We start from the raw sequence: 25,281 nt of genomic DNA, 5'->3' as shown, positions 1-25,281 counted from the left end.
ATTGGATGTAGCCGCCATCATTTGGGGACTTGAGCACAGGCGCCAATGAAAAATGCTGCGTATAGAAGAGTTCATCAACATAAATGCAGTCAAACACGAACTCCAATTGAACACTATAAATGTGTGAGAGGTGTCGACTACATCGGCATACTATATGTAGATGTGGCAAACATGAGTTTACGTGTCGTACATTAGCCACCACCTGTCATTTCTCACCATCCTAGGCGATGGCATAAAAGACATCCGAGGAAATAACCCTGTTGAAAATTCCAGCAAAAGTCAAGTTGGAGAAAACGGTGGGCCGAATGGAAGTGTTGGTTTCCATGTTGGAGAAAACGGTGGGCTGATTGGAAGTGTTGGTTTCCACGCTGGGTGCTGTTGGAGCGAATGGGAGAGATGTTGGATGCACTAATGGCGACTTTGGGCCACCCTGGATTGAGTGGAAATTGTGGTGGCTGCACTGGCACTTCTAGTAAACAATATTGGGCTGAATGGAAACCACACTGGACACTTCAGTGAACACGGTGGGACGGGATGGGCTTGGTGGTATCCATCGTGATTATCTCGGTGGGCCTGGCAGGCAACACTGGACTATGTGGAAACCACGGTGGGAGCCTATGGATGTGTACAGTCGCGAGCAAAAAATATTAGCTCAGATCACTGGCGATCAGAATTCGTATATCTCACCACGCGGCGCTGCGGTAGGCAGAACTGCCTAACGGGCCGTTTCCATGTTTGCAGCCTACGGGGGGGGGGGGGGGGCGGCAGGAAGTAAGCTTTATCAAGCGTGCACCGCCCGAGCGTTGAAGTGCCGACCCTACGTGACTGTGCTTGCGGAATTTATTTTGGCTCGGTTATCATGAGCACAGATGGCTTCTTTTTATTACTGTTTTTTTATGTCCGCGATGGTTTGTCAAAAGGAACTCGCGGGAACAATATATGATAGCGCTGCTTTTAGTCAGCAGTTTTGCTGTCCGTGGCAGTCCGCTAATTTGCTGTCCGTGGCAGTCCGCAGTAATTTTATTGTCCGTGGCAGACCCCCTTAATACTGTAGAATGGGAACGGCCCGGCACTCCCGTTATCAGCCTCTCCGCCACCCGCAGTGCCAGGCGTTGTCATTCCGGCGCTCTGGTGTTCCGTCATGTGTGCTAATCTTTTTTACCCACGACTGTACCTACTTGTTTGGCATGGCACAAACCATGGCTGTATTTGTATGGCCGATGCTGGGCAGCAGATACTGCATGCATGTGCCTATATGGTTGACAAAATGAAACTCATCAATGCACTAACAATCTCAGTGGGTCAAATCCATCAAACGTACAGTCTTTGTCAAAAGTAACCAGGCTGCATGGTTGTATAGTGGAGCCCTTGTGTTATTCCTAAGGATCAAAACGTGTTGGAAGGTAATAAGACCCTCAGTCCTTACCTTTAGCTACCATTCCAGCTTTAGGGAAGCTGTGAGGGATCCACTGTACGAGCTAGAAGCAAACCATGCAGCCTGGTTACTTTTGACAAAGACTGTACACTTGGCACTTTATGCTGTTAGAATAAAAACTGCAAGACAAATTTCTCTTTTTTACACGTGCATTTGTTGACTTGACAGTTTCAGAAAATTTTTTTAAAAAGTAACGACTTATATACTTGGGCTTAGATTATCATTAGCAAAATATTTGAGAAAAAGTTTAACTTCATTGTTCACAAAATAATAAATTGCAGGTTTGCAGAGCCCTGCATGCCTGAATCCGAACACTCAATTTCATTCAGAAAATTTTATTGAGCGTGCATTTCAAGACATATACTAATTCAATTAACAAATTGTTAACCACATAGCTGGCCACAGCTTCTTTGTAGAAGGGTTACGAATACAAATATATACACAGAATATTTCGACAAGGCTGCACTCTTATACATGCACCTCGGTACACAATTACCAGTACAACACTGTTTTTCAAAATAGAAATGCAGATATATATAAACTCAATATGAGGATATAAATTACACAGCATATTTCATACTAAGAATTGATTTGGTTTTCACGTTGGATGAGAGAACTCCACTATAAAAAATGCACACCTTCACTGTAGTCTCAAGAAAGCATATACCGTGGAGGTTGTTCTCTCGACGCGCGTTTCAACGCTGCCGCCTCTCACGTCGTGCTGCCGCTCAAACAGCGTCACCATGTTTTTACGACAACCTACTCTCTACGACTGCTACGTTGGGTATTTTGTTAGCCTTGCTGATCTCCCATCAATATAAAAAAAAACATCCCCATACAAACAGAAATCGGCATGTAATTTCGTGAATGAGCAAAGCAGCAAGCCATACTGCCGTGAGAACTCAGGCATTTTTCAACCGCAGCGCAAGCAACAGGTCGTTAATTCGCGCGTTTCTACCAGTGGTAATTGCTCGCAATCGCTGCAATTTCTGTGGATGCCGATACGGCTGAATACCCAATAAAAATACCAAAAATAAAATAAAAAGTAGGATACAAGCTTTTTCACAACGAAACCGAAACAAAAACTGGTTGTCACCGCCAGGTGGCTGCCGGTAGCTGTTTTTCTGTATAACCCTCATGGCGGCTCGGGTGCTGCGTCGCGTTCATCGCGCTTCGGCGCTTGCTACAATTCGCTACTTGGATTGTGAGCCGTCGTGAACTGTGTTGTGGTTTGCGTGTGTTTCTTCTTGCTCAAGGGTGCACAATCGCGCAGTGCTGTCGACGTAGCCTATTCGAGGCAAAGTGTCATTTTTCTGGTCTCTCTAACTTTTCAGTCTGTGCGCTTCTTTGTGTAGTCCAGGATGGGTGTCCAGGCACAAAGACGCGCGGGCAGTGTCGCGGTGGAAATGTTCCAAATAAGGCCCGGAATATTTTCTTCTGTGTGACTACGTGGTAGAGAGTGCCGGCTACGTAGCACTCGTGCTGAAATCTCACTGGTTGGTGTAGTGCCCGTGACACGAAGGCAAACAGCGTTCTGCACGACTACGCAATCATCTGAAAAGGTAAGCAGTACTCGTGCATTATCCGAAGCATATAATGCTGGAACGGTGACCTGTCGTACTGCTGCAGTATTCGTGTTCAATGCTATAAAAAGCGTTTAAGGCGCTTTTGTTGTCGCCGCGGTGAGTTGCTCTGCCAAGAATTGTCGCTGTCGGTACTTGTTTTGGCGAAGGGGATGCGACCGTGCGTGCGCTAGCTTTGCATGATTTTGGTATGCGCATGTTTGCGCGTTTTGTTTCTTGTTGAGCACAGATTTGTCCTCGTATATGCCTCGTTCTACGCGTTTCTGCCCATGCTTGTTCACACCACCGCGCACGTTTCAAGGACCGGCACTTTGGCTGTGCGTAAAATGTATGATTGTCTTTCAAGATAGCGTTAGCACTTTGAGGGGGATTGAAACACTTTTTATTCGCCGCGGTTTTTGCTTGGCCCTAGACTGTTGAACCTTAGGTCGTGGGGTCGATCCTGATGGCAGTAGCCGCATTTCGATTTAGGTGAAATGAAAAAAAGAATGCCCCTGTGCTGTGCGATGTCAGCTCACGTTAAGAAATTCTAGGTGGTCTAAATTAATCCGGAACCCTCCAATACGATCAGTGCCCATTTTCCGCATCTGAATTCAAACCCCACTATAAAGAAAGCACTGTCTCAGGTTGCAGTTACCAACGAAAGTTAATTTCCGGCCGTCAGGATCTAATTTTTAAATGAGTATGTGAAGATTTTTTTTTTTATGATACCGATAGCGTTTCTGGCTACCCAGAGTATAGGGTCTTGCATTTTGATCACTCTGCTGTTTGAAAATTGGTTTCTGAGGAAAACAAGTGACGCAATAATTGTCTCAGTTATTACGATGTTTATCTACGCTTTCGAACGCAGATTTGTTTTGCTCATAGCAAGATTCCTTTACTAGTGCTAGGGGAACTGATGCATTTTAAACAGGGTAGTTTTCCTTTGTATTGAGGCGTATACTTGGGCAAGTATATTTTTCCTGATCTTTTTACATTCATGTGATATTCACTGTTGGACCGAGTTCGCATGCTTGTTTTTGTACTCCTGTCATAGTGATAATGGGAAATTGGTATCCGCAGGTGGCGCATCTGTCTTCCAGTCCGAGTCAATGGCATGGATTTTGTGGCCACCAGATGAAGTCAAAAGCTGTGTTGTAAGTTGTTACTGCATTGTGCTTTGTTCTTGTGGTTGCCATGAAATGTTCTCTTACTTTCATTGCTCTTTTCCTTAATGCTACTGCTTGGAGCAGTTTGGATAGCTCTGGCCTGATATGTTTACATGTTTATATGAGTAATATTAGTTGGCTGTCAGAATGGGCCGGTTGCAGGCCATTTGAAGTTTTACATTCAATATTGCTCGTCTTTTAACCGTTGCATTCTATGCATGAAGTGCGAAATGTCTGCATGTTTTTGGCTGCATTATGTGATACTATTTGACTACGAATATTAACATTATGATGCATGTGTGTTAACTTATATATGTGTGTTTATGCCACTCATCGCAGGTCACAGATGTAAAAGAAAAAGTGCACACATGAGAACTGGTTTCATTACTGCTGCCTTGTTTTTGCTAAGCATGGAGAGCTGAGCTAATTGGTTCTGGGTAGAATTATGAGACATCATTCCAGTGTACAAAAACACATGAACGAAGAGAGTAGACTCCATAGACCCCATACTTCAACTGAGGTTGATTTCACAACATGAGCTTTTTACATGCAAAGTGGTACTAGTGACCCCTGTGGTTGAAAAGTGTTTCCTCGACCAGGTAACAATTATTCAATGTTGCAAAAACAAAAACATAGGCGTAAGGTTAGCTTGTCACTCAAGTTGAATGCATTGGCGTGACTAAACATTGCCTACCTGGCTGACCCAACACACATTTGCGTTGAGATAATCTATTTCTTTTTCTGCCTGCCTGCTCCAGTCGCCTTACTTCGGCATTGACGCTGTCACGACTCTGTGACAGCATCAATGCGCAAGTAAGGAGACTGGAGCAGGCAGTTTTCACAGGAGAAATTGTAGCCTTAGTGGTAGAAAGCCAGGTTCGAGAGATGAAGTGTGCTGGGCAGCGCAAGCCGGAAGACAACGCACATTCGCAACAGTGACCTGTCATTGTGCCGTATTGCCATCAGGTGTCACACCGCCTCAAGAAGGCCAGTGACAAACACGATGTACATGTTGTATTTTCAGCTTGGGAAAGCTGGGATGCATGTGCCACCTGATAAATGACGTTACGAAAAAGCCTGCCTACAAAACTAAGCACACCAAACCCCTCGTTAAACATGAGGTTGACATGGTGTACAGCATCCTCCTTGCCTGTGGCAAACATTACATTAGACAGACGAGGCTTGCATCAATGAACGCTTGCTTGAACATTGCAGGACAGCTGATTCATTAAGTGGCAGAGGTCATTTAGCTGAGCACATTCGCCTTTGCTCGCACAAGCGAGCATGCAAGGCGTTTTTGAAAGAAACACATGCCTTGTGCAAGTTTAGCACTTGAAAGGGCTGGGAAATTTTTTAAGCCTTTTGTATCTCTGTTGAAAAAGAGAATTACGTCAGCAGCCCTTCTGCAGCGCTCCAGAAAAAGAAATAGATTATGTGGAGGCAAATATGTTTGTTGGGTCAGCCAGGTAGGTGATGCATAGGCGTGCCAATGTGTTTAATGTGAGTGGCAAGATACCTTTACCCCTGTTTTTTTGTGTTTTGGTTTTTGCCGTCCTGAATAATTGTTATCTGGTGGCGGAAATACTTTTCAGCCCCAGGGATCACTAGTACCCCTTTGCACATAAAAAGCCTGTGTTGTGGAATAAACCTCAGTTGAAATATGGTGTCCATGGAGTCTACTCTCTTCATCCGTGTGATTTTGTGTGCCGGAATGATGTCTCATAATTCTCCCTTGTTTTCAGTGAATAGGAGGGCTTCTGGTGTCTCTTTTTTTGTATGTGATGGTTATAACAAAGTGGCTACCCATAAACTGTCATTTTGGGCTTAATTGAAGGATCCTTGGGAATTTGTTTGACAGCATATTCCATGGGCACTTTCTTGAGAAAAATCAGTTATTTGTTTCCCATTTCACTGCATTAACCATTGCTTCTCATCATGTCTCGAAAGTCATTGATAAGCACAAGCTTTCGAGTACCTGAGGGCTGTGTGAGAAGCCTTCTGACATACTTTAAACTACTGAGGATATCTGAAGACAGATTTTACCAATAATTGTTAGCCAATCCAAACCTCTTGGTTCTATCCCTGACAACCTGAAGCTGACCTGTCAATAATTAAGGCTGGAAACCGTTCTGATCCCCAAACTGTTCTCCTATTTTATTGATGTGCATTTTGCATGAACTGTTAGAGCACGAAATGAGTCCGCATATTACTTGCCACCATAATTCAAACTAATATTTCTATACCAGTCATCACGGCTCCCATTCTCTTTACTAATGTGCAATCCAACTTTTTGAATTCACAACAGATTTTCACCCAAATTTAGATTCTTTATTTTAGGCAAGTGTCATCGACTTGAATTTCTCCAAAGCTTTTCATGTTTGTCATTATAACCTTTTAGCTACACTCTCATGCTTGAGCCTTCATTCTTTGATATTAGTGTAGATTCATTGCTTCCTGTTCTACGGCTGGCCTTAAAAAACTATTGTACTTCTTCTCTTATGAAGCCCAGCATATCAATATGCAAAATCATAAGGCGTCCCTCATCCTGAGTCACTTTGGGATGTTAAACCCCCATAAACCAAACCAAGCACATTACTAAAGTACATTAATATTAGCCATTCAATAACAGTCTTTGTCTTTATGTCCCAACCTTGTCTTTATGACTGCATTATTCTGAAGGATGCCCCAACTATCTCAGCTACTCTGACTGTATTGACTTTTGCAAGACGGATGAATGGTCTTGTTTGTAATTCATCGTGTCAAAACAGCGCAAAGAAGAGAAAGATGAGGAAGGAATGCGACGGTGCGAGTGCTGACTTTCAAGAAGGTTTATTGGAAAGCACATCAAAATATATACACTGTGGCCTAAAAAAAGAATGAAGAAAGGGCGCCTTGTAACATTCACTTTGGATCTGTCAAAAACAAAACGAAAGTTGAATATGAAGCATTTAAGAGCATGAACTCTTTCTTAGGGAGCGATAAAGAAGGTGTGTTAACACATTGATTGCGTTTTTTCTACAATTTCAGTGGCCTCGATCATCTCATGCACAAACTTTTCTGTGTCTGTCTAGCACAATGCAGCACAAGAAATTACGCCTCACAGCATAAAGGATGTGGCAAACGATCGCAGTCGCGACAAGGAAACATCAGATTCCCCCTGCTAGCTTTGTTCACATCGTAACGGTGGTCTTTTGACCTCTCATTGGCACCTCTGCTAGTTTCTTGCTGAAGTCGATACATTAGCCAGATGGTTCAACTTTAGATTATTACATAGTTTCTTGGCTCTGGACATTGCTATTAACAAATCAGCTGTTGTGTGACACTTGAACTCAGAATTAACTGCCTCCGTTGCCTTGGCCAGAAAGACGCCTTTAGACATGACCACAAAACCACCTTCTTTATCAGCAGTTGAATGCGATAGGGCCCACCGTCTTAAACCCGTTACAGTTCAGCCTGCGGGCAAGTTCCTGGCATGGTTCAAACCACGACACCCCATCAACCAACGCCCCCTGAAACACACCTGTCATGCTCAGGTCCAGGCACAGGAAGGCAAGACGTCAAAGTATGGCAAACAGCTCCAGAATAGTCCTCTTCGAAGGAACAATGGCAAATTTTGGCCCGTATATGCTTCAAGCAGCAGACGAGGCAGCAACTCAGTGTCGACATTGTGCACCTTGTTTTCAGACACTCGTGCCTTGGCTTCTCTGCTCCGGGCTAGTGAGCGCAAAGTGGCTGCAAAGTGGCATTCCAGATGGCTTTCACCTGGTCAACGGTGCGTGACACCGTCAACCAGCCACTCCCTGGCTTGTTTTCAGGCACAAGAGTTTGACAACAAGGTGCACACCTTCAGCTTGGAGTCGCTGCCTCGTCTGGTCCTTGAAGTGCTTATGGACCAAAATTTTCCGTTCCTCCGAAGAGAACTATTGTGGAGATGCTTGCCATGGTTTGACGAGTTGCCTTTTCCACGCACAGACCTGAGTGTGACAGGTGTGTTTCGGGATGTTTTGATGCAGTGTCACGGTTTGAACCCTCTTTAGGAACTTGCCCACAGGCCGAACTGTGTCGTATTTAAGAAGGTGGGCCCTCTTGCTTTCAACTGCTGATAAACGGTGGTTTTGTGGTCGTATCGAAAGGCGCCTTTCAGTCCAAGGCCACAGATGCAGTGTATTCTGAATTTGAGTGCCACTTACTATCTGATTTGTTAAAAGCAAAGTCCAGTGCCAAGAAACATTAACAATCTAGAGTTTAACCATCAGGCTAATGCCATCAACTTCAGTAAGAAAAATTGTCCAGCTATCTTCTTTACCGCAAAGACCCATAAAGGTGACTGCTCCTTGAGGGTTGTAGTTTAAGTGAATGGAACCTGTCAGAAACAAATCGCCTTCTCTTTGCGACATAAAATTAAGTTGCTGAGCATTGATGACTCCTCTCGTGTAAGATCTGCAGAGAAAGTAACGCAGTTTCTACACAATAACTCTCGCACCAGTTTCATGGGGTGCTATGTTGACATCAAGGATTTATATTACGCCATCCCTCAATCAGGATCAATAATGTGTTGAAGAATTCATTAACCTAAATGGAGCAGTGGCATTCCAAACGTCTCAGGCGTTTTGGTGAATAATTTTGTCGCACTTTTAAGCTCATACCTTCAGTCCATCTTTATTACATTTCAGAATAGCTTGTTTTTGCAAAAAAAACTATTAGCGCCGCTGTTACGTGGCTTATTGCAGGATCTCCAATCCTGACGAAGCATTGTCTAAGGTGAGAGAGGAGTTCAGTCAAAGCCTCAGTCCACTTTGAATCACCACTGAAATTATAGAGGATAATATGTCATCACATTTATTGGATCTCAATCTTGGGTGGTTACACTTGTTGGGCTTACGAGCCAAGGGAAAACAAGCTACTTTTACCATTTTCTTCGGTTCAGTCTAAGCTGGTCAAGAGGTGTCACTAACCTTTGCTTCAAAAATTCCTTAATGAAATCCTGTTTGATTGCCATGACATCCAGTTTTGCCCAGCTCATATGCCGTTTGTCCTTTACTGGATATTCAGAACCTTTGTCAGTGTCTTTAGCCGATTGCTTTAAGCAGAAGTTGAAACATTCTTTTTGTGCCCCCGTCGAGACTGTAACTCCCAAAAGGAAGTTTGTACGTACCTTTCCCTACATCCACAATTGGTCGCACCGGTTAAATAGGCAGTCGAGTTGGCGTCGATATTGTTTTTCTAACCCTATGAAGTTTCAGTACCTGTAGTCAACCGAGATTATCCATCAGAGTCTCTTCGTGCACTGCACAGAAGACATAGTGTGTTCGAACGCCTTGAAATGCGGCTATGTTTACATTGGGAAAACAGGCAAGTGTGTCACTTAGAGGTTTAAAAGACCACCACGACGATGTGAACAAAGCTTGCTGGAGAACTTTGATGATTCACTGTCGCAATTGCAATTGTTTGCCAGATCCTAAACGCTGTGAACCGGAATTCATGTTCTGCATTTTGCCTGACAGACACAGAAAAGTTTGTGCGTGAGATAATCGAGGCCACTGAAATTTAAAAAAAAACCGCAATCACTGTGTTAGCACACCTTCTTTATCGCTTCCTAAGGAAGAGTTCATGCTCTTAAATGCTTCTTTGTCAGTTTTTGTTTTGTTTTACACTCATGCAATGTGGTTGACACAAGGTGCCCTTTGTTCGTTGTTTTTTTAGGCTACAGTGTATATATTTTGACGTGGTTTCCAATACACTCTGGCGATAGTCAGCACTCATGCCATCATATTTATTCCTTCGTTGTCCTTGTCTTGTCTGCATTGTTTTGTCACAACGTATTGACCTCCTTTCCCACCTCTAGGGTTAATGGTATGGAGAAACCTTAACCAGATGCAGCCCCACATACTTGGAGCATGTCACGATACATGCTGCTGGCACCACAAGGGCACTCGGGTTTATCAGGAGATGTCATGATCTGTGTGCTCTTGCCATGCTGCGCAGTTTATGCATAAAAATTTTATTGATTCGAAACTGAAGTATTCCCTAGCTCTTTCAATTTTGCACCAAACTGTTTGATGCTACGCCACCAACTCCCTTTAATCCAACAGCGACACTTGGTACAGCATATGTGTAATCAGTCATCTCATTTGACCACCAGACATCACTGCATAAAAGGGGAAACGCTCGTTTAGGTGTGTTCCATATACTCTACAATACTTTTCCACAACTTAATGTTAAATGTTGCTGCCCCGCTTCAGACCAGGATGCCATCACAACTAAATCAAGAAATTTTTCCTGTTCCCATTGAAGAATAAATCAAATCAAAGTTTATTTCCCATCTAGCACTACAGATGGAGGAATCGTAGAAAAAAGCTGCCCTTGGGCAGCTTGACGAGTCTACAATCCTTATTATTGACAGGGAGGCAACACAAGAGTTTATACAATTTTAAAAAACAAGCACATTAAGGAAGCACTGGAGAATACACGAAACAGCAATATGTATACATAATGAAACTTAAACAATGTTATGCAAAAACAAATTATGTAGTTCATGACGTGAAAAAGAAAACAAATCGAGGTTAATGTGGATATACCTATTTAGAAGAGATGGAAGTGTGTACTGAAGGCATTCCCTACCAAGATTTAGTCGAGGTGTTGGCACTATCCATTCTTCGCCACGTCTTGTTGGATAGACTGATTCTTTTTTCCTTAGTTCTGCAAAATTTTTAAGATTTGTTACATTCTTCTTGATTTCTGTTTTAAAAGTAACACTGAGGCGATATTTATCAAGATTATGTGCTTTAATAACTCTGGAACGACAAAAGAAAGCTGCACTGGGATGTCGGAATGGTAAATTATATGCATTTCGGAGATATCTTTTTTGCATTAAATGAATACGTTGAAGGTTAGTGAATGTTGTAGTGCCCCACACCAACTGGCAATAGTTTAAATGCGAGTTGAATATTGAATTGTATACCAGCATCTTAGTTTTTGTGGGAAGTATGTATTTTAGACGGCCTATAACACCAGTGATTTGAGCTATTTTTTTCAAGATATAATTGACATGATAATCCCATGACATACTGGCAGAAAATATGACCCCAAGGCATTTAAACTGCTCAACAATTTCTACAGCCCGCGAGTTTAATATAATATTCTCGTGCAGTGGGATAACTTTATTTTTCGGCCTAAATATGACAGCTTTGGTCTTACTCTCATTTATTTGCATCAGGTTAACTGCAGACCAGACCTCAAGAGGCATTGTGGCATTACATTGTTTGATAAGTTCATGAACATTTTCACCCGAAAAAAATACGCTCGTATCGTCTGCATAGATGGAAAACTTTGTATTATCGCTAATGTTGACAATATCGTTTCGGTAAATATTGAAGAGTAGAGGCCCTAGCGTACTGCCTTGGGGGACACCGTAGAAGAGCGGCTTCGGTTCAGACTGTATACCATTTATGTACACCACTTGCTGTCTAAACGACAAATAAGAACTTAACAATGAGAGCGCTTTTCCTCGGATACCATGGTAGTGTAATTTATTTAGTAAGATTTTATGATTTACCAGGTCAAAAGCCTTTGAGAAGTCCACAAATACACCAATGACAATAGATTTGTTTTCAAGTTGCTTTATTATATATTCCTTTTGTTGGAGTAATGCAAGTTCAGTGGATTTGCTTTTGCAGAAGCCAAACTGAAATGGTGTTAGCAAGTTAAATTTATGGATGAAATTTGACATTCTTAGATGCAGCATTTTCTCAAATGCTTTCGAAAACACTGGCAAAATAGAGATTGGTCTGTAGTTGGCGAGGGCGTTGTGATCTCCTTTTTTGTAAAGAACAACAACTTTTGCTAATTGCATTTTTTCCGTAAAAACTGCAGTTTCTAAACAGATGTTAAAGATGTGAGTAAGTATGGGAGCAATTATGTCAACTACATGCTTGACTGGCCGTATTTGGATATCATCAATGTCACAGCTACTGCTATTGTTAAGATTTGTTATCACCGACACTACTTCGTCTACCGTGACTGGGTGCAGAAAAATTGTTTCATCATTCTGAATTCGAACATATTTGCAAGCGTCAGATCCGGCAGCACGTGTTATAGCACGGGTAGCCAAGCTCGTTAAAAAAATATTGAATACATTAGCCAGTTCGACGCCAGAAACTTCCTTTCCATCAATATTTAATTTTGTTAATGCAGTGCGTGAACTGTCCCGCTGCAGAAGTGTATTTAATCTCGACCATAGTACACCATTTCGAGCATTCTTAACATCTAGAAGTGACACGTGATAGGCTGTTCGTGCAGACCGCAGTTTTTTAGTCAATTTGTTCCTATATTTCTTAAATACCGCAAGGTCCTCAACCTTCCGGCTGCTCAAAAATTTTCTGTACAGCTTGTCTTTCATTTGTATTTCTCCGCGAAGCTCTGGCGTTACCCATGGCTTGCGGATTCTGCGACTTTTCACGCGTGTTACAAGAGGAAAGCAGTCGTGATATATCTGTTTACAGCAATCGACAAACGTATTATAGGCAACATTTGCATCATGAAGTTCAGCTATCTTACTCCAATATACTTTCATGAGCGCATCCCTAAAGGATTTCAATGATGATTCTGTAATAGCTTGGTATGTGATTGATGTGGACTTACTTCCTATTGTACTAGTGTTCTCAATGCAAGCAAACACAGGAAGATGGTCACTAACACAACAAGATAAAACACCAGAAAAAGCATTCAGCTGCATAGAGTTAGTAATAATTAAATCGAGAACAGAATGGCCTTCGCTTGTGATTCTACCTCACCACATTTTCATTGCATGTGGTCCCTCAAAATTATGGAAATAAGTGATATCGCTTGGAGCATTGACACTGGTTTGTTTTACCTTTTCTTTGCTGCTGTTTTTATTTTTTGCAACTGATGTATCAATGGATTGTATGCCTCTTTTCGTAGTGTATCGTCTGCGACATCTCAGCTGTGCTACTGCAGTCACCCTTCTGATGTTACCTTTATATTGTCCCTCTTATTAATACCCCACTAAAAGCCTTCAGAGGACAAAAAACGATGGCTTTTTTATTTTGCTCATTATGGCACACGTCAGGCTTATGTTTAGGGATATAGGAGAGGCCTTTGTCTTGCAGTGGTGCTAGTTATGCTGCTGATGATGGTACTTAATGACGAGCATATGATATATTGAATAAGAACCTCAAATTATTTTTCTTTTTGAGTGCGAATAGCTTCAGTGGTTCTTGATTTAGGCTCACTTTATTCCTGTGGCCACAATACGGAGTTTACTTTTTTAGCACTCTAATACTGGCAAGAATAAAAACTTGTGGATCCTAATTCTTTCATTTCAATCTTTTCTGCAGAGTGCATCGCCCAGTTTTCCCAAGCCCTCATGCACCGGTGGTATGTTGGGGAGGAGGGATAACCACAAACTTGACAGGACTGAAGATCGAGAAGAGGACAGGACGAGCGGTGGTACATCAACAAGGCTGTTTCATGGGGCCCAGCTGCATTGACAAGTGGCTAAAGAAGAGCAAGAGGAGCATGAACACAAAATAAAACTGGCTGTAGGAGCTTCATCTATTTTGAAATTTGCTGTCTCATTGCGACAGACATAACATTGCTGCATGGCCCCTGCCCCAACATCTCCCAGTCATTCCAACATGCCCAGTCATTCCAACATGCCCAGTCATTCCAACCTGCCCAGTCATTCCAACATGCCCAGTCATTCCAACATGCCCAGTCATTCCAACATGCCAGGTCATTCCAACATGCCCAGTCATTCCAACATGCCCAGTCATTCCAACATGCCCAGTCAATCCAACATGCCCAGTCATTCCAACGCATTTTCCATTACCATAATCCACCAAGGTTTCCAGTGTTGGTTTCCAATATTTACATCATTGCCTTTTTTTCCAATAGGGAAAGCTCTGATTACTGACAACACTTGGTTAAGTATGCAACAAATGCCGGGAAGTATGCATGCAATTCTGCTCTGACATCATCTGTGAGCAGCACGGATTGCACTGATACTTTTTAAAGCCCGTAGTAATTTTTATGGAAAATTCCTGTGCATACCAGTAAGAATGACAAAAAGTAAAAACACTGAGCCCTCAACATAGCGGATCTCTCAGGTCTCTCTCTTTGTCCAGCAGAACACCGGTTCAGATAAATCTTCTCATGTCAGTGTGGGAAGCTCACTTTATAGCACTGTGAGAGCTGGAGCCGGTCACTTGGTCAGCATCTTATCACAGCGAATGGCAGAGTTGTGTGCAGTGGACGCAATTACAACTGCTGCCCTCTCACATCCATTCCCATTTCGTCAGCTGGAATAGTCTCAAATGCTTAATCTGGGTAAAGAACAAGCGGTGTGAGGATGGAGCAGCAATTCAGCATTAATTGGGCTCACATCATGCCATGATAAGATGCTGACCCACTAATCGGCCAGATTTCTCAAAGCATGCCACTCGGGCTTTCGTCACTGTCTGATGTAGCTAATACATTGCTCTTTTGTTTATTCTTTGCAGTTAGCTGCAGTAAATGAGGTACCAAGAGGGGACGCTGAGTTTACAGACGAACAAACTGAGAGTGAAGAATGTCTGCTGCCACTACCTCAGCTCTCTGAACAAGCAGGAAGTGCTGCCTCTTTTAACCAGAATGCTGAGCAGGGAGACCCTGATGTGTATGCGGAAGCTGACGACCCAGATGATGATCTTTCTGATTTCATCGCAGCCAACTCAAAGACGACTCTTCCTGGCCAGTCCACAACTCGACTGCAAGCCATGCTCCTGATATTATCATTTGTTGTGGCAGCTAAGCTACCATGGACACAAGTTGACAGCTTGCTCAAGCTTCTGAACGCCCTCTTTGCTGAAGAGGTTTTTCCTTCAACCAAATATGGTTTTCGAAAACTGTGGAGGCTTCAGCAGTCAAAAATGGTGAGCATTCATGCCTTCTGCCCGACTTGCCAGTTCTTAATTGATGGCAATGGTACCAGCCACTGGCGTTGCCGAATTTGTTCAGAAGTTGCAAGCCTAGGAGAGGTTTTGAAGAAGGGGAGCTTTTTCATCACTCTTAACTTGAAGCGACAACTGCAACAGCTCCTGAAACGCATGGGCAAAATAGTTGGAAGCAACCTGCTTCAGCTTGCTTCATCATGCCCAGAGGCTTTCACCGATATCACAGATGGCCTGCTCTACAAGAAAGTTCGCAGCGACCACAAAATGAAGTGGAATGACCTAACTTTGACGATGAATACTGATGGTGCACCGGTATTTAAGTCAAGCAAAGGTTCTGTGTGGCCAATACAAGTTGCCCTCAATGAGCTTCCCGTTCCTCTGCGGTGGAAGAATATTTTGGTTGGAGCAGTGTGGTTCGGCAAGGAGCATCCACCTGCACATCTCTTCATGAAAACCTTTGTGGACAAGTTCCAAGAGGTTGGCAGCCTGATGTGGACCTTTGCTGATCAAGTTGTGGAGTCTGCAGTCAGAATTGTGTGCTGCTGTGTCGACTCACCGGCCAGAGCTGCTTTGCTCAATGCAAAGCAGTACAACGGGTACTACGGCTGCACTTGGTGTCTTAACAAGGGAACTTTAGTTGACGGTGAGACTCCTGCTTTCATTCAGTCTTATGACGGACACAGATATACAGCATATGTTTTACATGGCAGATTGGTTGCCAGCGGTAAAAGTAAGGAATAACAGCCTACTTGGCTAGTTGGATGTTTTATACTTTGCCGGTGTTATATTCATGTTTTTAATTATTTTCATTTGTTCTTTACTACTGCTTTGATCTGTGCGGCATGAAGTGAGTTTTGATTTTAATGATTTGTTGTGTTTTTGTTGTAGGCACAGTAAAGTACACGTTTGAAGGCGGTGCCATGGTTGAAAGGTCCCACGACACTGTGCTGTCAGCCATGTCCCTTGCAGTTACAAGAAAGTGCTCTGTCGATGGAGTGAAGGGGCCATCTCCAGTTACGAAGCTAGGAACATTGGACTTGGTCTGGGGCTTCCCTCCCGATTATATGCATTGTATCCTGGAGGGTGTGACTGCACAAATGACAGAGCTTTGGCTGTCTGCAACTGGGAAGCCTTGGTATGTAGGAAATAGAATTGCCGATCTAAATCAGCGTATATTGAAAGCACGGCCACCAATAAGCTTCTCGAGACTGCCAAGGCCAATTTCAGAGAGGGCATTCTGGAAAGCCACAGAATGGAAGTATTGGTTGCTATACTACAGTGTGCCATGCCTTCAAAACATTCTGCCAGATAGATATATTAGGCATTTTTCATTGCTGGTAGAAGGCATTTTTATGCTGCTGAGAGAAAGTGTTGAACGCAGTGACACTTTTATTGCAGAAAGGTTGCTGAAACAGTTTGTGGAGGAAGTGAAAATATTTTATGATGAAAGTGCGCAAACATTCAATGTTCATCAACTTCTACATCTGGCGAAATCTGTTAGGATGACAGGTCCACTGTGGGCCACGTCAACCTTCCCATTTGAAGGGGGCAACGGGGACATCTTGAAGCTTGTGTCTGCTGCGAAAGGGGTTCCTCGGCAAATAGCAGAAAGATTCATTATGAATGGAGTTCTAAATTCTTTGAAACGTCTGGTACCTCTTCCTCCATTTTTGAAAAAGCAGCAGGAGCTAATTTCAGGTAAAATTTCTAAACAGCACAAATCTAGTGTCTTAGGTGCAGCTTTGCCACCTTGTGTCTATGAAGAACCCATCCAAATACTGTTGAGGCAAAACATTGGTTCCGAGGCATGCGTAAGTGAGTACCTTAGAGCTCGTGTCAAGGGGTTCACTGTACACAGCGCCCATTATCAACAAGCAGAAAGAACATGTTCATGCTACCTGGAAGCAAGTAACGGCAAACTTGTTAAAATTCTCAAGGTGTTTGCTGCTGACAGCAAAATCTTGCTGTTGTGTCAAGAATTGATTACTGAAGTGTTTGAGCTGCCCTTTTTGTTCAGAATCGAGCACCCTCCATTTGGCATCGCTCTCTGCATGCTTTGCGAAGAAAGCGTTGTTTCATCTTGGGTGCTTGTGGAACAAGAGAGCACATTCTTAGTGAAGATGCCTAATCTTCATGAAAGTGATTAGTCATTTTCTGTACCATGAGGGAACAGCATGAAAATATTCTTGAGTAAGACACTTGTATCCCACTTGCTTCAAATGCTGTCAAATGGGAAAATGCCGCCCCTGTGCACCATATTTTTGCATGCTGGATACTACCGAGCTATGAAACAAACCATTCAGCATATTTTTAACTTTTAGGCCTCCTTGGTGTTATGTTTTTACAAGCACGGGCGTACAGTTCGACACGGCCCACTTTTGCAGGGAAACAAAAATTTAAACTTCTTCAGCTTTTGAGCTTTTTTCATCGGTGAACTGCAACATAATACTTCTTGAAGCAAGTTTCAGTGTACAAGCAAGTCGTCTTATACATCCAAAAGACTGCGGTATGGATATTTACCATATTTGAGGTCTTTTTATGAAGTGATTGCTACAGCTCTGTTCCTCTCTTTTTCTACAAAACCAGTGGTCAAAACTTGTTCAAAGCGATGTCATTCTGAGCAGTTTTACGATATGTATGCAGCATGTGAGACACGAATACAGCTTTGTAAAAAATGCAAAAATGATGATGCTGATCTTTTCGACATAGACAAAATACCCTTTGCCCAGTCTGTTGCACATCTTCCTCATAGCAGTTTCACTCATCCACTTTTTCACTGATCTCCATTTATGATTGTGGCCAACTTGCTATTGCGTTTTACAAAATTCAAAATGTCATGAAACTTGGCAGCACATTGCAAGGTACCTAGTTAGTGTTGTTTGAGGTTGCAGCGTGTTGCATTATCATTAACACACTGTCTTGTTTGTTGTGCATGTTCACTGTCACATGGCAGTGGCATCCAGTACACTGTCTTGTGCATGTTCAGCAAGAAAATGTTTCGATAGGCATGTTTTTCTTTGCATTTGCCAACACGTCAACACATACATGCTTCAATGGCAGCTTAGTACAAAATTCACATACGTACTTGCCAACTGTCTCCATCAAGGGAACACGTAGCCTTAAATATTGAGCCCGCTGGACAGACCAACCAAAGCATGAATGCTCCTGCAGTGCCGTGTTTCACATGAGGTTCGGAACTTAGTATTCGGAGAAGCCTTTGCCCCACAGTATATGCAGTTTAGCTGATGATTTCTCTACAAGATGTATCCCTATATATATGACTTAGCAACCCAAATGAGCCAGCTTTTTTGTAAGTGTTCATTTCTGTTAAATGAACACACTTATCAGGGACTGTTATCTCTGTGTTTTCAATCTGTTCCGAGTTCACGAACAGTTCTTTGAAGCAGTTCTCATGCATTCGTTTATATCCAGTGAAAACTGCACCCATTTATTTTTATTCTTTGCTTACTTCAGCTGGATAACCTGACTGACATTGTATCCTGTGATATGAGCCCTTTTTTATATAATATTGTGCCTTATTAAGTAATGTCAAGTTGCGGTGTACTGTCTTGTGCATTATTTGCTGCTCTGCTGCTGAGCACGAGTTTTTTTATTCTTGTCCTTCATGCTTCGAAGTAGGCATTGTCATGAAAAACAGCAACTCATGCTGAAGATGTTCTCTACAGTGTATTTGCACTTCCTTTGCACCTTTCCATAGCCTTAAGTGGTAATGTACAGCGGGGAATTTTTTCAGTGCATGTAACTTTGGAAGGGCATTGTTTTCCAAGACCCTTTATATAATGATATGTAAAATGTCTTTTGCTTGTTTTTTTTACCTACATGTGCTGACCTTGAGACTTTGTTTGGCTGCTGATGAAAAAGTTGTCTGGGGCATCTCACCTAGCGGGTGTTAAAACAAGTAAACTACAGCAGCAAAATGCTCCTTTTAGCAGCTATGCAATTGGTGGTGTTTGGTCAGTGCACGAAATAATCGTTGGCCATTTAAACTTGATAGTTCACATTCTCTTCTTCATCTCTTAACAATGTACAGCTCTCATGTCAGTCAGAAAATTAAGCTCTTACAGGCAGAATCTATAGCACAGGGGGAGCTTAGGATGTTTTCGGCTGTTTTGCCGTGTAGCACTTTTCACTGTTGCCAACTCAGCCATGCCTGTTCCTGTCTTGCTGTTCCTCATGGTTTCTGGCATTGCGTCGATGAGCAAATGCACAGTGCTGTGTGAAGTTGTCTTCAAATGCCCTTGCAAAATTTGTTATCAACTGAGCTGGCATTTGCTGTTGTGCTTAATGCAGCTGGCAGCACTTCAGTACTTTCCCACCTGCCCGTCAAGTATTGTGTCTGCACAAAAGCCCACCTCCTTATCACCATTCTGATTCCAGTAATTTCATTGCCTTCATCACTGTGAAAGGCACTGGTAAGCACTGTGGAAGCTGCCTGGCTGTATGAAAGGCCCCACATTGCTACAATTCAGGGGAATCAATTGATGGTGTTCTTTTGTGATGCTTTCAGGGGCACTTTGCCAAATGCCCATTTCGCGAAGGCACTACTGCAACTCTGAAACGAAGGAGTTCTATGCTGAATTTTGAGAATAAATGTGTTTTAATTTCTTTCAAGCTTTAGTTCAACCTGCTGTCATGCCTTTATGTTTTCATAGTCACACCAGATACAAATTTTTTGTTGTCCTGGCTGATATGAGCATTTAACTATACCTGGAAGCTAAAAAAGTGTGCCTTTTTTGTCCACATAATAAACAGACTGCCATTCATCCTTAGTGTAATAGTAATAAATACTAAATTATATGCTGTATGATATGCAAATGCACCTCACAATTTACCTTGGACTTTTTTACGGTTTGACTGTGGTGTGAAGACATGAACACCCATAGTTGCAACAATGGACTATGCAATTAAGCAGGACAAAAATCTTTCATTAATCTCAGTAAGCACCAAACCAACCTACATGTTGGTCAGTGCATGAAATAATCCTTGGCCACATGTCTGGCATGTGCCTGAGATTGTATCTGGCACATCATGCAAACTAGAATGAACCGAACAGATCTTTTTGGTGGCGCTCGGCTCCCGCACATGAATACAGCAACAGGTCTGGTGTGCTTGAGCTGGATCATATACGCCAGATGACTCGAAACCAGTCTAGTGTACCTAAACACCAGACGACATGAAACCAGTCTAGTGTGCACACCAGACGACATGAAACCAGTCTGGTGTGCACATCAGACAACACCACACCGGTCTGGTGTGCACATCAGACAACACCACACCGGTCTGGTGTGCACATCAGACAACACCACACCGGTCTGGTGTGCACACCAGACACCACCACACCGGTCTGGTGTGCACACCAGCACCACCAGGCTGGTCTGGTGTGCACACCAGACACCACCAGGCTGGTCTGGTGTGCACACCAGGCTGGCCTGGTGCCCACCCCAGCCACACCAGGAAAGCCTGGTGTTAACACCAGAACACACCAGAACATTCTGGTGGATTTTTCAACTGGGAAAAATTATAAAATGTTTTAAAACATTGAAAATACGTGTAAGAGTGACATACATTTATTTTTCTCTGCCGCAGTTTTCCGAATTTAAGTTCAAACTTCACCCATCCTTGACTTTAAAAGAAAAAACTGTGCTGGCCACGATAGTGTGTTGTGAGATGGCGTCCAAGATGGCGACTTATATGCGTGGACCGCTTTGCTAGCTCTAACCTTTAGCCCCCTGGCAGGGGCAGCCAAGCCGGAAGAGCAGGCCTTCTGCGCTGCTGTTGGCTCTCTTCAGCCGCCACTTCCGGTATCACCTGAGGCCGTGCGTCAATATCTGGCGGTCCCAGATCGGCGGCAGAGGACGTCCTTGCCCTGTTTCTGAGGTCTGCGTTTAGAAATGCAACCGGATCGTCGTACCGTGCTTCTGTCTCTGAACTGGTCGGGTCGGCTTTATCTTCGCACAAACTTGTGGCATGTCGCCTTTCCACCTTTTCTGGGTTCTTTTCCTTGAGAGGAAGGGTTTAAGAAAGTATGCATTATAGCTGCAGACGCCCGATTTCCGGTGTTACCCCAGATACTCACAGCTTTCTCGGCGCTGCGAATGCAGCGCGTATGGCGAGCATGTCGCGGGTTCTTTACATCCCGTGCTCCGGTGGCGCCATCTCGCGCTGTCGATGTGAGATGCCGCACCCGCGGGCTGTTCCTGGCCCACTACCCCCTTGTAGAACACTATACCACCGCTTCATCAGGGGCGCGATTACGAGTCGCCCAAAATCGTCTCAATCGGAAAGTGCCTAATAAAGTGTCTCATCTGCCCCGTTCCTATTAGTCGGCCGTGACCAGCGGCCATATTGTTTTTTTTGCGTCACCGGCCGACGTCATAAGTGTGCCAGAAGTGTTGACGTCGCTTACCTAATTATGCGAACCGATTGAGACAATTTTTCGACACTGGGACGAGCGGTCTCAAACCGTTTCATACAGAAAATGGCGGCTGTTTACCATGCAATGCGCGGCGGGTGGCCACGCCAGGTACGGCGTAGGAGGGTGTACGAAGATGCTTTTGACTTGCCGAACGAGCTGTTTCGTCGTCAATTTCGTCTCAGGAAGTAGACTGCACTGTGGCTGTACGACCAACTGGCGGACGAACTGGGAGGGGTTCTGGTGAGTGCGCTGTCAGTGCAGCGGCAAGTGTCATGCGCGCTGCGCTTCTTTGCGACCGGAGGTTCCACGGAGCCGTGGGCAGTGAGGCGAGTGTCGGCATGTACCAGCTAACAGTCCGCAAGTGCGTGCGGTGGGTGGCAGCGGCAATTGTGAAAGGGGGGTCGCGGAGTGCTGGGTGCATTTCCCGGCCAGCCCAGAAGAGAAGGCGGCGGCGAAGGAGGGCATCCTCCGCCACGGCAGCATCCCCGGCGTCGCTGGGTGTGCGGATGGCGCCCTCATCGCCATCAAGGCGCCGCGGGGCAATGCTGCCCACAAGGCAGCCTTCTGGAGCCGCAAGGGCTAGTACGCTTTAAACACCATGATAGTGAGTACGCTTTGTTCTCCGTTTTTTGCAGCATGTTTTCGGCTGCAAGCTCTGGCCTCGACGGCGGACGTTCACAACTAAGCTTGTGCTGCTGTTTTCTCTCAGGTCTGCGACTCCACAATACGCATTACAGCCGTCGGCCCCCGCAAAGTTGAAGGGGACGAGTCAATGAAAATGGGATCTAACACAGTTTCCCGGGGAGGACAGGTGGGCAGTGACCTTCCATTCAATGTTGCATTCAAGGTTGATAGCCCAGCACAGAAAAAGATCCCGGACCTCAAATCCTAGAAAGATAAAAAGATCCCGGACCTGGGAAGACCGCCTGCGTAACCCAGAAATATCAATAGCGTTTACTACTACTACTACTACTACTACTACTACTACTACTACTACTACTACTACTACTACTACTACTACTACTACTACTACTACTAATACTACTACTACTACTACTACTACTACTACTACTATTATGATCCATTTCCAGCTGACTTATTGAACCGGATCATGCCCTTCCAGCTACAAAATGCCATTTGGAGCTTTATTATTGCAACACAAATTATGTGCAGCTGCATACTTTATACTTCCAGTTACCTTCAACTGAATTAATGTACAATTTGTAGGTTTTCGTCAGGGGCACAAATTTGAGCTAGAAGATGTGAATGGGTATCTTATCAGAACGCTTGCCAGGCACTGGGAAATTTACCATGAAACAATTACGTGACTTTTCCTTCAGGAAAAATAGTTCACTGCTGTATAACTACGTGCAGCATGTGAAAAGCACTCGAAAGCAAGCACACAGAGGCAACCAAATGCCATGAGGCAAAGCATGTTGTGATCTTATCACACAAACAGTGCCACACCAGACGTGTTGCACCCTGAAGAAGAGGTGTAAATAACTAGATACACAGCGACCATGCTGTATGTTGAGCATGTTCTGGACTGTTGGCTCTCAACAAACACCAAAGCGAACAGAAAAGCACTGATGAAAGCATGTCCAGTCAACACCCTGGTGCTAGAAGGAAAGCATTTTGGTGCCTTCCTGTCCTTCACTGAACTTAAGCACCAAATAAATTGTGCGTTCTGTACAGGCAGAACACATAGGGAGGCACCACACGAAGGGACGGCACTTCTTCACAATCACCAAGGCATGTGTTGAAGCACACAGCAAGTTGGCTGACGGTAGACTGAAAACACTTGGGGCACTTCCCGACTCACACAAAACTGCAGCGCCAGACAAAAATGATTTCTACTGTCATGGATACCTCCGATATGGTCCTATTTAAAGAACAGCACCAAAATGATGAAGACTTCACCAGCTTCCTAGCAGTATGCTATCAAACTTGAAGCACACCAAATATACGCTGATTACCTGTTATATAGCTACACGTGACAACCACGGCAGTGAGTGCGATTCCCGCACGCAGCTGCTGTGCATGCACTTCCTGTCTGTCAGGTAGAATCCAAATGGTGCTGTGTCCTCATCCTTGTTGTAGATGTTGGTGCTCCTGCTATTATAACCACTTGCCAGTGGTGTCATGGTCCTGCTGCTGAGTGTAGATGAATATGTTGTGTTGCACAGTGCAAGCTCCGCTGACCTTCGCAGAGAACTCTTGACCATGCCGTACGATGACCATGACAGCTTTGCAGACACCTCACGTAATCGTTCAGGAACCCAGTATGGCCACCCAGCTAGGCAGCCAGCCCAGCCGAGGGGTGAGCAAAGATGAATCTGGCATCCCGGTTCCCGAGCACATGAGACCCCATGGTGAGAATGGTCCGCCACGTCTGCATAAGATGCACACCATCACCTGCACGTTAATCAACGCTGTGCATCGAAATCTCCCAACGAGCTAGACATTGCGTTTCCAAATATGTGAAATTTTTGAAGCGGCAAGTTCAACTATATTCTAGTTTTACGTACAAATGTACAATACGCTGACTGCAAAATCAATCATTATTATAAAAACGAAGTGTTGCCTTATAGCTAGAGGTACTTGATGGCACATTTCCCAAACTGATGGACACAAATAGTTAATAGAGCCTTTTTATACTCAAGAAAACCACCACAGAATGCACTTCAAGGAAGGGCACAAGTTTCACTGTTTATGAATACCTTGAGTTTTTGAGTATCTGCATGCTTTTGCATTTTCCACCAATTGAAATGAGGCTACCTTGACATTGTGGTCACTACGAGAAATGCAAAGCCACAAAACGACACTGCGTGCCACCCACACCTATCTCCACTGTCACCTGAAAAGCACAGACATGATTAATTTACATTATTTTCATATTTGGTTCTATTTACACTGTTCTTCCTGGCTCAATAAACTATATATAAATGCAGACAGATATCATTAGCCGTACGCAATCTTACTGCAGGCAAACATGTTACCCCTTCATGCCTGCCACAACACACTAAGCACGAGCTCACCAGTTTGACGATTTCATTGCGGGCAGCACATGGAGAGAGACTGCACATAAATGAGCCATGGATGGATCCCGCACAGACTTCTTGTGACCTGGAACCTTCACCGGCAGGAACACCACACCTGTAAATAAAATGTACAAGACTCACATATATTTGTTTTCCATGTGCCCTTAGACAAATAATTTTTTCCTCCCTCCTACGGTAATTTCCACGTAACTGCTGTGTAACTGATAACGTAACACTGTTATGCAAATTTCAGCTTGAATAGCGAAATCACTTTTGTGTGCTTTATTAATGATGCTTAACCCTTTCGGCCCTGCATTTTTTATTTCGGCCGTAGATTTTTTTGCTTCGCGTTTTTACAGTGCCTAAGGCCCCATAACCACACAGTAAAAATTTAAAGCTTGTGGTGCGGGTATTAATCGATTTACAGGTATGGTGTCCAAATCGGACATCAGGGCTAAATAGGTGTAAAATGCTAGTGGGACCTTTTTAGTAACCGCAACACACAAGAAAGAAATTAACGAAAACGTTTCTTATTTTGCAGTGTGGAGACCTGTAAAGAAGCTTTTTTTTTACTTTGTAAGGGATAGGTAATCTCGCAGTTTACAGAAAGAACTCCGCTCGCTCCTGTTTACCTTGCGTTTTGTATCATACCTCCGCGTTCTTGTTCCTGCCAGGTTTGTGTTCCA

The 25,281-nt window shown here is 43.8% G+C and overlaps 1 protein-coding gene and 1 long non-coding RNA gene across 2 annotated transcripts; both read left to right on the top strand.

Moving 5' to 3' along the window:
• The first annotated feature begins 2,586 nt into the window (after positions 1-2,586).
• On the top strand, positions 2,587-13,750 carry LOC149326249 (uncharacterized). Its single transcript, XR_016286014.1, has 3 exons — positions 2,587-2,997; positions 4,081-4,154; positions 13,523-13,750. It is a non-coding gene; the product is annotated as an uncharacterized LOC149326249 (long non-coding RNA).
• A 1,658-nt stretch (positions 13,751-15,408) lies between these two features.
• LOC149326248 (uncharacterized) lies at positions 15,409-22,137 on the top strand. The gene is made up of 3 exons (XM_089564517.1): positions 15,409-15,761; positions 16,007-16,201; positions 21,992-22,137. Exons 1-3 carry the CDS (start codon positions 15,410-15,412, stop codon positions 22,135-22,137), a joined length of 693 nt encoding a protein of 230 aa, XP_089420643.1. The 5' UTR covers position 15,409.
• Positions 22,138-25,281: the final 3,144 nt, after the last annotated feature.

This window comes from Amblyomma mixtum, chromosome 10, assembly GCF_055824585.1.
Source record: "Amblyomma mixtum isolate Tamu chromosome 10, ASM5582458v1, whole genome shotgun sequence".
Lineage (NCBI taxonomy): Eukaryota > Metazoa > Arthropoda > Arachnida > Ixodida > Ixodidae > Amblyomma > Amblyomma mixtum.
The sequence above is the reverse complement of the archived record's forward strand: the minus strand, read 5'-3'. Positions and strand labels throughout refer to the sequence as shown.

What these genes read in the sequence shown, in the direction of transcription:
- LOC149326248 (XM_089564517.1), top strand. Translation starts at nt 15,410, where the DNA reads ATGAATACTGATGGTGCACCGGTATTTAAGTCAAGCAAAGGTTCTGTG. An exon ending in CAAGGGAACTTTAGTTGACG is followed by an intron (nt 15,762 to 16,006) that starts GTGAGACTCCTG and finishes TTTTTGTTGTAG; the next exon opens with GCACAGTAAAGTACACGTTT. An exon ending in TATGCATTGTATCCTGGAGG is followed by an intron (nt 16,202 to 21,991) that starts GTGTGACTGCAC and finishes CGGCCAGCCCAG; the next exon opens with AAGAGAAGGCGGCGGCGAAG.